General features: G+C 34.0%; 1 protein-coding gene across 14 annotated transcripts in view; it reads right to left on the bottom strand.

Moving 5' to 3' along the window:
• The window catches only part of NBEA (neurobeachin), a 509,325-nt gene that overhangs the window by 69,121 nt on the left and 422,785 nt on the right, over positions 1 to 17,419 (bottom strand). For 13 of the 14 annotated variants that reach the window (XM_068672960.1, XM_068672963.1, XM_068672981.1 and 10 more), the window contains one exon: positions 7,996 to 8,136. In XM_068672960.1, the coding sequence (XP_068529061.1) occupies positions 7,996 to 8,136 (141 nt within the window). Of the gene's footprint in view, positions 1 to 7,995; positions 8,137 to 16,333; positions 17,230 to 17,419 lie in introns of those variants that run through there. The other variant, XM_068673009.1, reaches the window with a different exon arrangement.

Below are 17,419 nucleotides of genomic sequence, written 5' to 3'. Positions count from 1 at the left end.
TATCAGTGGCAGACCTACGGATTTAAGTTCTAGTTCATGCTGGTTGCCTACTTCACTGCAACCATTGTGAACACTCTATGTGTTACTTATGTTTTGTTTACCTTTTGTAAGACAGTATGTCAAAATAAAATCTTAAAAAATCCCCTGCTTGGATTTTCCTTTCGTTTTCATTTAATTTAAAAGACCTCAGAAAGTTCAATTTTTCCTCCTGGTGGGCAGAATGGCTGTACTTAACATTTTGAGGCAGTTACAACTTTATCATTATTTAAGGGCAGCCAAATGTCAGCTACGATGTTTTCCCTGCTCAAAATATTCTTCATCTATGTGCCAGGTTTTAAGAAAAGTATACAGAGTATGTACAGTGCCTACAGAGGCACTCAGAGCTGAACTATTTAGAATTTTTATTTTTGCTAATTCTATCTGAAACCACACTCCCAATACTTACTGATGGAAGCAGCTATTAAGTTTTGGGTAGGAAGAGCTCAAGTCTTTGACAGTCTGGAGAAGCCATTTTTATGTCACTGCTTTCCCCATAAGGGAAGGGTTTGACAGTGGACCAAATCCTTAATTTGACCTGATTATTGAGATTACTGCCAACAACCTGGTTTTCCAGAACCACACCACTAGCTCTCTGATTCAATTAATATTTGGCCACATGGATGGAAACCATTTCTTCCTTTTCTCCAAAGTACTGTGGTGAGTGTTTGAAAAAGTTTTATTCCTTCCTTTAAATTCATGCCCAAATTTATTTCCGTGTATGTCTGCTTATTTGGAAACTTCATTAATCTTCAAAGCAGTTCCTAATCACCAGATCATAATTCATATTATAGCATTACACAGCTACTATTTGAGTTTTATTACATATTTTGTTTCTGAATATAGCAGGGGATTCTTGAAGATTTTTTGAGGAAATTATGTCTCATTATACACATTGTATTTAAATTATCCAGGATTATAGAGGACTAAAGTAGTTCAGTTTCACTAGCATTTAACAGCTAAGAGATACATAAGGAAAGCATGGATGCAAAGGTATTGAAAGAATTCCAAATGAGGAGGAAGATGGGAGGTGAGGGAATTCCAATTTCCAGAGATCATTTTTTTTCTCAAATTTTTCATCCTTATGTCTTCCCAACTACTCTTTTCTATCATATGCAACAGTCAACACAAGCTACTTTCTTTCAAAAAGAAATATTCCAAATTTCTCTCTCTAAAGGAGAAGGAATTAGATGTCTCTGTTATTGTTATCACAGTATGTTGGTACTTTAGAAGTAGCTTAAAGCAACTGTTTATATTTGAACAAAGATTTTTTTTTCAAGGACCAGTATCTTAACTTTCAGAGTACATGCAATCATTTTCATTATAACAATGCCAGTCACTCTATTACTTTCTAATTGATTTCTGATTTTTTTCATATATTTTTTTTTTTCTATTAAAACATTGGGAATTTATTTTTAAAAGATAATTTCAAAACAATAGTCATAAATCTTAGAAAATTATTTTTGATACTACATTAATTCCAACCAGAGAATGCCAATATGTGCTAATTAATTAATTAAAAATAAATAAATTACATGAAAAACATCACAATATCATTTATTGTTGGAGTACCCTAACTCACATTGCACAACAGCTTTGTTTGCATTTATTATTATTGAAATGGGGAGTGCACAGCAAATGACAAAGAGGTTTATAAATTGAACAAAATATTAGAAGTTATCAGTAGCTCAACATGGAGAGGAGCATAAAAGTATCACAATGAACAGAAATACTGAAAGAATATAAATTGTTTTATATTATATATATAAACAGTCGGGGCTGGTCAAATTAAAGAAGAGAAGGCCCTGGGGTGACCTCATTGTGACCTTTCAGTACTTAAAGGGGACTTACAAAAAAAGATGGAGAGCGACTCTTTTATCAATCAGATAATGAAAGAACAAGGGGGAATGGTTTCAAACTTAAAGAGGAGAGATTTAGATTAGAGATTAGGAGGAAATTCTTCACTCAGAGGGTGGGTGGTGAGGCACACGAACAAGTTGCCCAGAGAGGTTGTGGATGCCCCGTTCCTGGAGGTGACCAGGTTAGATGAGGCCCTGAGCAACTATGGGTTGCTCATAGGTAGGGTGGCATCCCTACCTATGGCGGGGTGGTTGGATCTAGATGATCTTTAACGTCCCTTCTAACCTGAGCCATTCTATGATTCTGTGATATTTTACAGTGCTACCAACAGGGAACTCCATGTAAAATACAAATGATAAAGGGTATTATTTAGATTCAGAGATAGCAAACTGAAAAAATATACACAGAGTTATAATTATATCTAATTCACCCTAAAATTCTGCTATTATTATAATCTTAACATTATATTTACATTAAATTCTGTTAACAATAGAATTATTTTCATTTTAATTACATTTGCCTCCCTTCCCCATGACAATTTCTGTGTATATTCGCAATAGCAATCTTTGAAAATTATGCCATTTTTTCTAGCTTATTGATACAGAAAAAAATTATAAGTTCTTTATCTGAACGCAAACAATTCTGTTTCCTACCAGCCCCTGCCTACCACTTTTATTCTTTGTAAAATGTATAAGTTGTTGTGAATGCCATTGTGGTACTGTCTGTGGGTCACTGCTGAGGTTCTGAAATCAGAAGCAGCTGATGGATTAAAAAAAGCAGAAACCAGAAAAATGATGTAATTACAATAAATTATGTAAAAAATATTAATCCAAAATTCCATGACAACATTATTTAAGTATCTGAGACAAATATACAAAAGCAATAAAATTCATAATCAAGGATTAAACCTTTAATAGTTGAGCACTACAGGGTGCCCTATTATGCTATCCTACTATGACCTGTTGTGCCTATCTTTTTGGATGTTTAATCCTTTGCAGAAATTCACAGCTTTCACTTGCTTTATCTCAGACCTCTCACATAATTTGAAGGTATTTTTTTCTCTAGGAAGTCAAGTGCTTATATCATATAAATATATTTCATATCTCATTCAATAGACTCATTTAAGTAGTGTTATTCTATGATACCGATTACTGTCATTTCATGTAAAGGTTTTGTTGCTATGAAAACTATAAAGCCGCACAATGTTTTCATTATAACCCCATCTCACTCATTCCTCATATTCTGAATAAAATTCACGCCTTCTTCACTGCCAATGAGAAGCGAAATTCGTGGGATTCTTGATTACAATGAATACAAGCTTGGGCTGTGGGAACGAGTAATTTTTCCATTCAACAGCACTTCTCTTCCTCCATCTACCCTCTCACAACACATAGTCCCATTGGAATCACTTATGGTGGGAGGAGGGGAGAGGAAAGGAAGGGATGTGTCATTCTGAGACATCTTATGCTAAACAAAAATGCCTTTTCAGCCCTTTGTCAGAGTAAAAAAAGAGGTTATTTGTTTTTTTTTTCAGAGTGATGTACACTTTTTATCTGATATATCTATGACTGCCCTGCTCAGGCTTACAGAATAGATTCATGTTTACTACAATCTATTTACAAGAGGACCTAAAGTCCTCCCCACCTTTGCTTAGGGCTTAATCATACATGACTCACAACAAATCCAGGACCTCTTCTAACTTATACAGGTACTTGGTCATTCTAACAGAAACCAGAAGTCCTCTACAAACTTCTTGATCACCCCATCCAAAAAGATGTAACTAATTCATACAAACATAGTTTCTTCAACAGCAACCACCCAACTGCACCATAACTCTAGCCTATTTCACCTCAAAAAACTTGAAAACAATACCAATACTCAATTTCCATTCCATGACTCAAGACAGAATTCCTTTTTCTGTCTACTTTTCTGTTTTGTTCTGTATGCTTTTCAGGTAGAAAGCTACAAGGGTATATGGCATTCTGTTGTACAATTCTTTAACTATTCTGCCTTCTTGCAATTTAAATACTCACTGGTCCAGATGGAAAATAAATGGAAAAACAAAACAAAACAAAACAAAACAATAACAACAACATCAACAAAAAACACTCTCAAATCAGGTGGTAAGGTAACATAACCATGAATATGGTTATGAATAGTTAGATATAATAAGATATATATATATATATATATATATATATATATAAGAAATATACATAGAAATAATAGAACTTCATTTGTACAAAATATAACAGTACCTACAGAACAGAGCATCCCTTTCCAGATTACTTTTCATTCTGTTTGCTGGAGAAAACCTGTGGATGATGTTGGCTCAGATTTCCCAATGAATAAGTAGAACCTTTTGGTTAATTTGACTCAGCTTCTTGGATTTATATCTAAACGTGTGATGTGCAAAAGACTTTGATTTCAGTAACACCTCAAAGGATGGGAAAGCAATATTATATAAATCAATGTTCTATGTTAGTTTTTATCACCTTTATTAACCTGACTGAACAATGCTGTAGACAGTAGACTTTCACATTCAATATCTCTTTCTGTAAAGTAGGCATCTAGCTAATAAAGTACTAATCAATTTAGAAAGAACGCTAACCACTCTTTAGAAACAGTTGATTTTAGATATGAACCTATTGTTTGGAGATCATTTGGGATTCATTTGTAATACTAGCATCAAATATTTCTAGGCAGTGGCTCAGTTTTTATGAAGCTAGCTAGAGGGTTGTTTCATGACTTTTCAAAATTCTGTAATGATATAGTGTTCTTAAATGCACAAACCATTAGTTTAAATCAACACGTACAGGTTAATGAAAAATTATAATTTTTGTTCACATATGAATGTGTGCATATGTACAGAAGAAGAGTGCATGCATAGTCTTGCTTCAGGAGAATTTCAGGCTCAGCTGTAAAACCCTCAAGAGGGATTGTAAACAATCTGGAAAGGCCCAGTGGGGCTGAGACATTTACGGTCCTAAAACTGCCTTCATTTTTCTCTTAGAGCTGTTGCAGAAGAGAATAGAGCACATCTAGACTGGTACAAATGGGTCACAGAAAATACAAACAGAAGCTTTGCAGATGCAATAGCATCTCAGTATCTCATAACTACTTCAGTTAAGGATTACAGCCTATTCTATCAAATATAATGAAAAGTGGAAGAAGAACACATTAGTAACAAATTGATTATGTTTGCTGTAATTATAAGTAGTCTCAACATATTATGAGCTGAGCCAATAGGATATTTTTGAAAATGTAATGAAATAGGTCAATTCTAAAGATGGACATTTTATGGACAATCTTAGTACACAAACTAATTCAATTTTCAGAGAAAATTCTACTTGCCGTGAAAAACAGATTAATGACAAATGGCAGGCAGAGATTGATGATATCAGAATAATAACACAGAACAGAACTGACGCTAAGGTATAAAGTGCCTTTTATAAAAGTAGGCTGGTATATTAGATAAAGGAAAGAAACAGAGGGACATATACAGAGGGACAGTAGGTCCCAGATTATCACAGAATCGACTCAGAAATATGATATGTTTTGAAGCAATGTTTTGAAAAGAACTGACAGGAACCAGATTGCATCTGTAAAAGCCAAAAAAGCAAGATTCAAATATTTTATTTTTTAAATTTTGTGGCAACTCTCTCTATATTCAGATACTTCTATATTAATATACTTCAGAGAGGCTGAAACTACCTTTCTTACTGCAACAATTACCTCTTCCAATATAAAGGCCTAAGCATATAGTTTCTCCCCCTTAGATCTCCATTACTCTATACTTCTTTGCTCTACTTCTATCTAGACTCATTCTCAGTGTAGTTTTGTGTTTTGTTTTTTTTTCAATGTATAGCTATATTGTTTGTTTTCTTTCATTTTCTTTCATTTTCTCTCTTTCTCTCTATCTTTCATTTTCTTTCTCTCGTTCCTTTTATTCCTTGGGTTACTCAGTCTTCTCCCAACATTTTACTTACCTCTCTTGTCTTTCACACTCATTTTGTTGTCCCTTTCTGGCAAAAGCTCTCTTGTAACACATTTCTTCCCACAAAACTTTTCCAACATCCTAAAATACTGAAAGTAATTTTCTGTCTGGATCTCTGCATCTCTCATTGGCACCTTCCTTTTCCTGGACTAGATTATAATTTATTTAATAATAATAAAGTCTTATGTGGTCATCTTCACTAACTCATAGCAAAACACGAGTGAAAAAATTTCATGAGCAAGAAATCCTTCTTCCAGAAATCTGACTTAGCTTTATCTATCAACTTCACTTGCATAATCTTCTCCCTTAGGGTTTTTTTATCTTCTACTTTGTAGCCAAAAATCTTCTATAAGGATCATGAAGATTTTATAATCTCCATATCTATGATCTTTCACTGTCTCCTTAGAGACTTATTTTCAAATCTTTATTTTGGTTTTCCACATGCAGTCCTCTCCAGCCTTCTCAAGCATTTCCTTTATACCTTTTTATGAGCTTCAAAGTTTTCCCACCCTTTCACTTCTGTCGTCTCCTCCCAGTAGGGATTGCTTTTCTTTGGTTGTCACTTGTATTTAATTAAACCTCAAATATCTATCTAGATGTGCTCTTGTGTATTTTAGGTATGCTCCTTAGATGTTTTCACCTTCTTGGCACTATCCCACTTCCCTGGAAAGCACTATTTTTGCTTTTGTTTTCTGCTTTATGCTCTCACAACGTACTGTTTTCTCCAACAAACATAATTTGTCAGATCTATACTGCGAGGTCATCAAGGCAGAGACCTTATTCTCTCACTCCTTTAGTGCAGGAAAGAAAGACAGTTAGAACACCTACAGTACTACATAAACAACAGCAGTAAAAATGACACAGCATTAGCCTAATACAGGAAATGAATACTCCTTGGTGTGCTATAAGTTCAGCCAGCAAGCAGACTTTTAGACCTAAGAATTTGGTGGTTAGCAAGAGGGGATCTTTTGTTGAATACCAGCCAAAATTAATAGATAAACATGCAAATAAAACCACTATTTTTAATACACTTTAAGGGAACAAAGAAGCACATGTGAACCATAAAATGTATTCACAGTACATGAATAATTTAGCAGTCTTTAAAAGTACAGTGATCACCCTGTATAGGAGTGTAATCAACATTTAGTTTCCCGCGGGTTTAAGAACTATATCCTGAACTCATAGACACATGAATTCTTCCCTTCCCTTCTTACCAGGACATGTCTAGGGAAGCTGAGATGAGTGATAATGCAGATCTCTAGTATTATGCAGCTCTGTTTTGGTTGGTTGTGTGTGAAAGGTGCTTACAATGCACCTTATATGACAGATTTTTATTGACAGAGTTCAAGTTCAGTAATTACACAGTGACTCAATTCTTCTTGAATTCAGGTTTCTTTATGAAACCTTAAGTCTCTCATCAACACTCCCTTTTCTGTAATTCATTGTGTTAACACATCAAACAAATCCAGATTCATTCTATCTTTTTTCCCCCCTTCTCTAGGACTAATTCTGAGAGTAGGATTTAAGCATGAGATTTCTGTAACTGAAATAGCAGTTTGAAGTTGGAATCTATATTTTTACAGTTCAGAAAATTTTAAGCTATTAATTCATTATGAATCATAGTTCATTTGCATAAAATATTACAGCATACAATTTTAATATAAAGCTGTTACTATAATTTCCCTCTCAACCTGACACAATTTAATGTGGTTTTTATGAAAGATTTTTCTTTAATCTTGTATGTATCTGTCTCTAGCTGAAAATAATAAATGAATATATGAATAATATCAATTTTGCATATTGTCTAGAGACTTTTTAGATGGATTTAATTTTGGATGGATTCCTTCATCACATGGTTTACATGTCCTTACACCACCACAATTAAATATATTTCAGACTGTCTAGGTAAGAAGGACTTCCTGATCATTGCAAATGAGTATACACAGTATACACAGAGAATTTGTGAGATTTTTAAGTTAATGAAGAACATAGAGATTTTGAGAAGAAGGTACTTTCATTAATAAAATCAAAATAGTGGTAAATGACGGAAGAGATGCTGTAGGTAAAGATGCTAATGAAAAGCAGGATCTAGAAATACTTACAATACGAACAAGCCAAGCCAATGTAGAAGTAGATGTAGAATAGTGGGTGTTGTAATGGTAAGGTGGAGTCTGATCATCTTCCCATGTCTCATAACGTTCTGCATAGAAGACCGCTCTCTTTGGATTCAAAGCACCAATAGGCTGCAAAGGGATGAGAGGTCAAATATCAGCTGAAGGGCTGCATGCCATAGGTTAATTCTAAATTAAGATTCACTAAATATGAGATTCTGCAACCAAACTCATTTCATGTTGGAGTAATCCTTTCAGACTGCTGTAACTTTAGAATTTTATTTCAAAAGCTTTTTGTACTAAAAGTCTTATGACTTTCCTTATTTTAATTGACAAATATAAGTGATCCACATCTGCAAACTTTCAAGACCTTCTTAAAGTATGAGTAGTTTCCCAATTAATTCAGTAACATTGTTCTGAAAATAAACGTCTAAAACTGCATTTAAAATGCATTGAGGCCAAACTAATATTTCTGTTGCTGTCATTCACTGTAATCACACAGCTAATGAAAACTGACTTTTGCTCACACAGGATACTTTGTAATGCACAGTTCATGATGAAAAGATTTCACGCGGAACTGCTGATGGTGTCTGGTGATCCTAAGCAGAAATACTTAAAAACTATGCATAACCCTGCAAGACTGGATCTACTTTCTGACTGAACAAAACCAGGTTTTACTAAGAGAAACAAACAAGCTTTTTCTAAAAACAATACCATTTGGAAATTATTCACAAATTCTAAGACCATTCGAAGAATACTTAAGAGGAAATCTATATAAATAAGAAAAATGAAAAGAAATAAAGTAAGACATTAATAGGAACTGTTGGTTTTGAAATGTGTACTTAGGTGATTACGCTTTTCTATGATTTTTTAACTCACTTTATCTCATTTTTTTTTACAATCTATTTGTTACTGTGTGATACAAAAGGCATATGGAAAATAAAATATAAAGTAAACAAAATGATGAAAGATATACATGCAAAGTGATCTTAAAACTGTTTTGCCGGATGAGATAGTAGTAGTGTGTTTCTCTATTACTTATCTACAAAGAATCTTTAGATTTTAGTTTTTGTAGCAAAATCAACCAAACACAAAAAGGAGAATACATTTCCACACCAAAGAATTTACTACAATTTTAAATGATTACTTGATTTGAAATTCTCAAAAATTCAGAGTAAGATTTTTTTTTTATTTTTATTTTTTACTATAAATTCATATTATTAATGGAATTACAACTTGAAAATAAACATACACTCAAGATCTTTGACCCCTTTCAAAACACTGACAAGTATTCTTGCATTTCATTCCAGAGTACAATTTTTCTACTGAGTTGATATCCAAGAAATTAAATACCAAAATAAGGTTAAATCTGTGTGTTTCACTGCACTATGTATGTAACTGAACAGTTCCAAAGCTACAGATATTTTATTCCTTCCATGCTGTTACATTTTTTGAGATGTCTGTTAAAAAGGCTGACATAGAACTTGTTGTTTTCCAATTTTCGATATTATAGCTTGTTTTTACGTAGCAGTGTTTGATGAAGTGTTACATTTATAAACACTATGATTTCATTATTTTTCACATGAAACACTCTGGATGCTTAATACTTTGCTGTGTTGTGGAGATGTTAATAGCTTTCGCATACGTGTAAAATGTATGAGTAATCCCTATGGATCAGTGTTATCTGATGTAGATTGCACTGCAAGACCTCACAAAACATTCTTGAAAGGGATGTAGGAGCCATTCCCTAACACTTTCCAGGCTTGTTTCCCAACTACTGGAAAAAAAGAATAAAATAAATATTTGCATTTTTGTTAGTTTCATTACACATCCTGTCACTTTGAGGAAACATGTAGGCATTATTACAGCATGTAAGTTGCCAATACAAGAAAATCATTGCTCAACTACTTTCTTGAAAGAGTAACTTAGCAAAAGACATTATTTTCCTATTCCACTGACAAACTGTGCAGATACATCTGCACTTCACTAAATTATGCCAAGGTTCTGTGTTGCTCTGTGTACTGTATGGGACCTGCCAATACCACCCTCATCAAGACAGTCTGTATCCATGTCTATAACAGAACAAATTCCAGTCCCCAGCTGAACATTTCCAAATCTAAGGCAGTAATTCACACTATAGTGTGTTTACAGGAAATGTTCACCCCCTCCGAGAAGGATATACAAATTGGCAACTGAGTCAGTGAGATAGTACTTTGTAATGGAAAAACACCCTGAGAATATATCTTCCCTCTACTGTGAAGGTGCATCTTACCCCATGCTACAGTGAATTCTGAGGCTATGAGATACAGAGGAATGATCTGTCATAATGTTATTGTACATATGTGCTTGAAAGCAGAGTAAAGAATGATATGGTGATTACAGCAAGATTGAAAATCAAAAATGCAGGCATTTCAGTATATATTTGAAGCCAATCAGATGCCTTTCATCAAATAAGTTATGTGGGTTTGTTCTTCACTGGAAAATTACAATGGTGAGAATGGTTGTGAAATATAACTAATCCTCAGGATCAGTTACAGGACGTTTCATTTTGTATACCAGCAAAATACTGTTTTTAATGGTGATTTAACCCATAGGTTTAAACAACATTATTAAATGTGCATATATTGATGGATAGCTGTATTCAAGGAAAAGGTACTTTCTTTCAAAAGCTTGACAACTATTTCCTAAAGTCATAAAATAGTTATAATGAAATGGTTATGTAAATACACCATCATATTTTCAAGGTTCTTCAGAGAGAAGTGTTATTTCAATTAGAAGATAAAAGATATGTCATACATTGCCAATTTTATATAAAAGATGCATGCACAAGTAGCCAAAATAATCTACTTTTGGAAGACATATGTTCATTTTATTAAATGATAAACCTAAACAGCTGTATTCTGAAGATTACCTTCATCCTCATCAAAATTCTTTTCAGAGTCAGAATACTTTTTTTTTTCTTTCAATTCCTTTAGGATTCATTTGAAGGAAAATGATGAAATGCACAAAATATCTACTATTTACATGAAACATCATGTGAGTCATCCGTCTTCTTGCATAGTGTGAAAATTTTCATGTGAAAAGTTTTAGGGATAATATTTTCTGGGAATTATCATTCCCTGGCCCAGAGAGAAAAGAATGAAAGAACAAAAGAATGAACAAATGAACGACGAATGAAAGAAAGAAGGAAAGAAAGAAGCAGGGAACGTAGATCCTGTCTCCAGCTATGAAATCCCACCTTGACTTCTCTGTAGAGATACTCGGTTGGATGAAGTAGTGATCTGAATAGTAACCTGGGATTCAAGAGATACAGCTTCATTTCTGCCATTCCACAAATATTTCCAGTGTTCCTGGGTAAACTGCTTAGGTATGACTACAGTTTGCAATACAAAGGTGTGCTAAAAGTCCCTGAGCTCGCTCTAGAATGGTTGGCATAGAAGCACAACCCTGCTTATGCACAGGTGACAAATGTCAGTAGTGCAGCTGTAGTACTGCCTAGGGAGCAGAGCTAGGAGTTGCACCATGCTCATGCAACTTTCCAGCTTCTGGTTCAGAATTACACCAGTTCTCTTTGGCCTGCTGCAAATAAATACACGAAACATCTGATCTTCCTCTTCTCCTTTTCTTGCAGGTGTAGATTTCCTCTATAAGGCACTTCATACATTAATAGAATCAACTTAATCTCTCCTGATGTATGAAATCATACACATTGAAAAAGCTAACTGAAAATGCTTAGGTAACTTATTTTCTTTTGTTGCATAATTAAAAATCTTGCTGATTAACCTCAATTTGTGTGCACCAAATGAACAGACATTTAATGCAAGAGGAAAAGTAAATAAATAAAATATCAAGTATGGGGTAAATGCAAAGAAGCCTGCCACTAGTTTCCTTAGTGTTTTTTCTTTTTCCCTGACATCCATGTAGCAAAATATTTTTGCCCAAAGCAAAAAGTTCATTCTTCAGCAAAAGACTAACTAAGAAACTAAAAACTAACCAATTTTTACTCTGATAAATCAGGTGTGATGCTAGATAAATTCTACAATAAAGGTAGTCTCTCACATTTCCTTTTTGTATGGATGAGACATTTTTGATTTTACTTTTTTAAAAGGGTGTAGGGAGTTTTGGTCACTTTTCCATAGATATATAGTGCCATTCTCAGCCCAGAAAGTCAACTAATACAGTTTTAACCTGATACTATAGTTATAAAATACAGATAAATTCCAGATATGGAACTATCCATGCATCTTCATGTAATGGATGAAAATACTTTTATTTAAATTTCATTAAGGTCTCTTGCTGTGCAAACAAGATAAAATCTCTTGCACAAAAAATACAAAGGCAAAGGTGAATCCATGTATTGTTTCTCAGTCCTGTACCTTAACCATAAGACTAGTATTGAAATTGAATTTGAGTCAAACAAATTGTTTTGACCCCTAAATAAAAAGTTATTTCTATAAAATTTTATAAAAAGCTTTTGCCAAATACATCATTTGCTTTTTTATTTAAAACAAAACAAAGCAGAAGTGTTTAAGGACTCTTACCAAATAATATAACTTTTCATAACAAGCTTTCATAATATATTCTTTGCTCCAATCATGTAAAACATCTCCCTCTATGACAATTTCTGTTCAGCCACTTCACGTCTGGTGTACTAAAAGCTGCTGTTTGAGTTTATTTTATGCTTCTTTTTCCATTTAAAAATAAAGTAAGTATTTACTTTAACATTAAAAACACACTGCTATTCATGTCACTCTTTTTTATCTGGCTAATCTCTTCAGACATCTGGCCTTTGAACCAGTGTATTGTCAATACATCTAGTGTTTATATCCAGTGGACATGTTATGCTAGCTCATGTAATATTTACTGTTTTGCCAGCTATCTTCATAGAACTACATTCTCTCATGAGAGCAGAACTGAATGCAGCATCCTATTTATCTGGCCACTGAAATATGTTGCTTATCTTGACTCTAATTCAGGCAGCAGCTACCTTATCTGTTTATCTCTTTTTCTAATGCACTGCACAAAATTGTAGCTGGATACAAAAGGAATCTTGAGCATGCATTTATTTGGCTTTGGCTGAACACAGACAGCTTTTCTTGACTACTTGCTTTTTTTTAAAAAAAAAAAACAAAAAAACAACAACAGCAAACAGAAACCTTTAAGTAGGGCATCTCAGCATGGTACTTTAAAATTTAAGTTAAATTCTAAATTTATCCACATTTTTAAACAGCTTTTCTTTGGCATATCAACCTCAAAATTATTAATTGGCATGAGGGTTCTGGTAGATTCAAAGTATGAGTTTCACTCAGTAAAAAACCTTTTTATTTAATAAAATAATATGCTTAATTGTGTGGCTTAAACTAAATGAGAAACAAACTAATTTTCCTTCTGATAGTAGAGTTGCATGTGATAAAGAGATAAGTTTCAGTTGCAGTTTTCATTTTTCCGGTGAGAGTGGTTCTTGATACTCATAAACTCCATTCCATGGTATATGCATTTTTGGAAGTATTAAGTGCGGTTTGCCTTGAAATATTCACACCTCGATGCGTTCATTTGCATTATTACATTTAGAAGCCTTCGGGCTTTATCACTTCCTTTTCTTGAAATGGCACAGTAATAAGGAAAAGTGGTTATGCTTATCACCACACGTCAGTCAAACACCTTCTATATTAACAAAATATAATTTTTTCCACTCAATGAATGGGTGTGTGATGTCTCATACACATGCCAATATTAGTATTATTTTTCCTGGTGAAGAAATAATTTTATTTAACCGGATGTATGACTAGAAGTGAATGAGGAAAATGTCCCATTTACACTTTAATGAGCAGGAACAATGCAGCATGTCAAACCCATGCATTCACTATAATTTAGGAGTAAAAGTCATACAATTTTGTACAAACTATAACACATCTTAAGTGCTTTGCCTGAAAGCAATACCCCCAAAACCTCTGGGTACAGGAGGGACTGCATACACATTTTGTGTGCTAATGTTTACTACCATAGACATTTTTTCCAAAGGAAATTTCAATAAAGAAGAAAATAAGCAGATCACTTGGTAGTTTGATAGTGAAAAGATAATCTATGTATCTATGACAGCCTCTTTCATTAGCTTTTCATCCTGTCAAACAATAAATATAACCTTTAACCTTGTATAAGGAATGAATAAAACTTGAGCCTACACTGTCTAACCAAATAAAAGGTCCAATATATCCTACAGCTACATCATCTTCAAAGCCTGGTCCAATATATCCTACAGCTACATCACCTTCAAATCCCATGTGCCCTGTTTTTAAATCTCAAATTATATGTAAAAAGGAAAACAAAACAAAACACTTGATAGGGGAATTTCCAAACACTTCCAAGAAAAAGGAGTGTAAGTATTTTTAGACTAATATTTTTAGACTAATTTTAGACTAATTGGAGAGAACAAGAAATATTTGGATGCAGAGGTATCACCATAATGAGTGCTAAATAAAACTAGAATAAAATGGAATACATGGAGAGGACAAGTTACATGTTCAAGACTGCTTTGCAGAAATGTAAATATTTAAGTATGAGTTAAATGCAAAAGGCATATGTTTTACTGTCACTGACATTGTCAGCAAACCAAACACATCTAATTTCATTTCCACAAAACATATGAATTACATTTATAAAGTATATTCACTTAGCAGCTGTGAAAATGCATAGGTGATGTGTAATATTTTATACAGAAAGCCTAGGAATCAAAGATTAAAAAATTTCAAAAGAAGTGTAGTCAGTTATCATAAATGACACTGAAGCTTTGTGGGAACTTTGTGTGATAATACACGGATGATTTCAAAAGAAGATAGATATAGTACTTATATTTATAACTGTAAAAGATGTTTTAAACCAACAAAACATATGACAGGTGGCATCACTTTTAATTTCAATTTCATATTTTCTGGGGACTTTTACAACCCATATAGTACCGTTAGAATTCTAAATGTCTTCAAAAGGTTGTTTGAGGCATATTGATTGCTAAATATTAAGGACAGAGGCTTTTTGAAACCCAAGAAGGGCAAACTTACAGGAAGACAGAAGGTCAGGAACTGACAAAGGAGATTTTATCTATCAGCAGCTTAGCTTGAGGTTCTGAGTTGCCATCAGATCTGCAGAAATGCATTCCAGGGTAAACTATGACAGAAGAAAGTAGCTCCTCATGGAAAAGATACTGTGTGCACCTGACCCAGAGGTCTGACTGAAGCCTGGTGGTACACCTAGCTTCAATAACGTGAATAATAAATCACCAGTTATTAAGCACTAGGCTACTCAGAATTCACCTCCCAAACAAGGAAAAAAGGGGCTTAATTACAGGTTCTGTACAAGAATGAAAATGGAAACAGAATTGCCAAGGAAATATTTCAGGTAAGGTCTGATTTTGAAGATTGTAACCTACTAATAATGCATGAACTGAAACAGGATGTAAGTAACACATAACAGCCGAAGTGCACAGAAGTATGGCATTTCATAGTAACTGGCCACTGCATTTTACAGAAAATCATTAATCTAAATTTCCTTTTAAAACCATTGTGAAATGAAACCTAAGGAGCTGCTATCAGACCTTATTGTAATAAACACTTGAAAAATTTGACAACTACACCCCTTTTATCTTGAAGGATCCCAAAAAACTTCACAGATTGCACATGTGCTTTCTCACACATACATGGAATAAATGCAGCCCAGATCTTGGCTGAAAGGGGAGACTATTCTGTTTAACTACTTCTGTGTAGTTTTTTTCAGAGTAGCCAAAACCTAGCTTTTCCAGAGGAAACCACTGGTAATTTTCTAATAAGAGGATATAGTTATCAAATTGGGTAAGAAAAGGTCCTTAGGCAAAATACTGCTGTGCACATTGCATGGATTCTTGAAGAAACAAATAACCAAGGGCTTGATTTTACATTTGCTTTCAAAGGAGAGCACTACTAGGATTGCGGTGATACTTAATAAACCGTACAAGAACTAATTCTATAATGTCTTTACTGACTCGTGAGGAAAACCTATCTATTCAGCTATCACACTACTTCCTGTTGCAATTATATACTTTAATAGGCTGCCATAAAAATTTGGATTCAACCAAAACTAAGTAGCTAATGAAAGACTCATGAGACACAGTCTAATCTTGTTGCACTTCACCACACACGCTGCTATTCATGCTAGAAAGAAGTGAATTTGAGATATTTTGAAAAGTGTAAGGGTCTTAATGAAAGCTTTATCACCATAAACAATTTAAAACATTTATTATAATGTTCACTAATGAACAAGCCAGTGCAAGTCTATTACTGATCTTTATTTAACTCACATTAGTGGATTTTCTTTTATTGTTTCTGGTACAGTTTACGGTGATGTTATACAAGTAAAAAACACATTTGTGAAACAAACATATAATATTGTGAAAGATCAGTAGTTCTGCACAATACAAGTAGTGTCTCAACCAATTTTTCTACAATTGAGGCCTATAGTTAATGTAGTTTTATTTCAGTTTCTTTAAAAAAATCTTTATTTACCTAAGAAAAAAAAAAAGGGGGGGGGGGGGAACTTAGGTGTCTATCTGCTATTATTCAATCAAGTACTATTCAAATTATTTTGGAAGTCTCACAAAAGCAGGCTTCCAGGAACAGTTACAGGTACAGGGTCAATAGGTACTGCATGTAGAGGTCTTGCAAGTACAGCCATTCCAACAGGGATACAAGACACTGAGATGCCGAGGGTGGGCTCTCTCTGCCCAAGATGTTCATTTGCAGGAAAAGGAGGAAAGAAAAGCATACGTAAAAGCAGAAGCACCAGAAACCCTCATCCCTAACAGCAGCAGGTAAACCAGGGGCTGCAGCATAGGCCTTGAGCGTCATTTTATTCTCTCCAGCCTCATTTATAAAGCCAACAAGTGACAGCCTTATGGAGTTTTGAGCTTCACTCAAAATGCATGAGCATTTTGAAAAGGAAGACTCTTCCCACAACTCAGATTCAAGCCATTTCTTGTCTTCCTTCCCAGATGACCAAAACTAGAACCCCCTAGATGCTTCTGCCACCCTTGGCTAGGACACAATTTTTCTTCAATATATTGGCACAAAGATCTGGGTAGACTACAGTCTGGTGACATTAGAGAAACAAATAACAGGAAATGTATTATTATTATAAAAAACTAACTGTCCAAGTTTGATTGGAGGACCACATAATAATAGGAACCAGATACTCCATATTCTAAAATAAAAAAATACTTTACTTAACAATTGTTAAACCAACAAGCGCTGCTACTGCAGTCTAGACCTTGCAAAAGAAGTGAAAAATCAGTCTGAATTTTTAATTTCTAAACGATCAGCTTCATGAAGTAAGGGAGACAGTAAGATCAAGTGGTCTCATTATGAAATGGAAGCCAAAAGGCACCAAACAG

The sequence above is a fragment of the Anas acuta genome, chromosome 1, assembly GCF_963932015.1.
Source record: "Anas acuta chromosome 1, bAnaAcu1.1, whole genome shotgun sequence".
NCBI lineage: Eukaryota > Metazoa > Chordata > Aves > Anseriformes > Anatidae > Anas > Anas acuta.
Note: the sequence above shows the minus strand (reverse complement) of the source record. Positions and strands in the feature narration are given on the sequence as shown.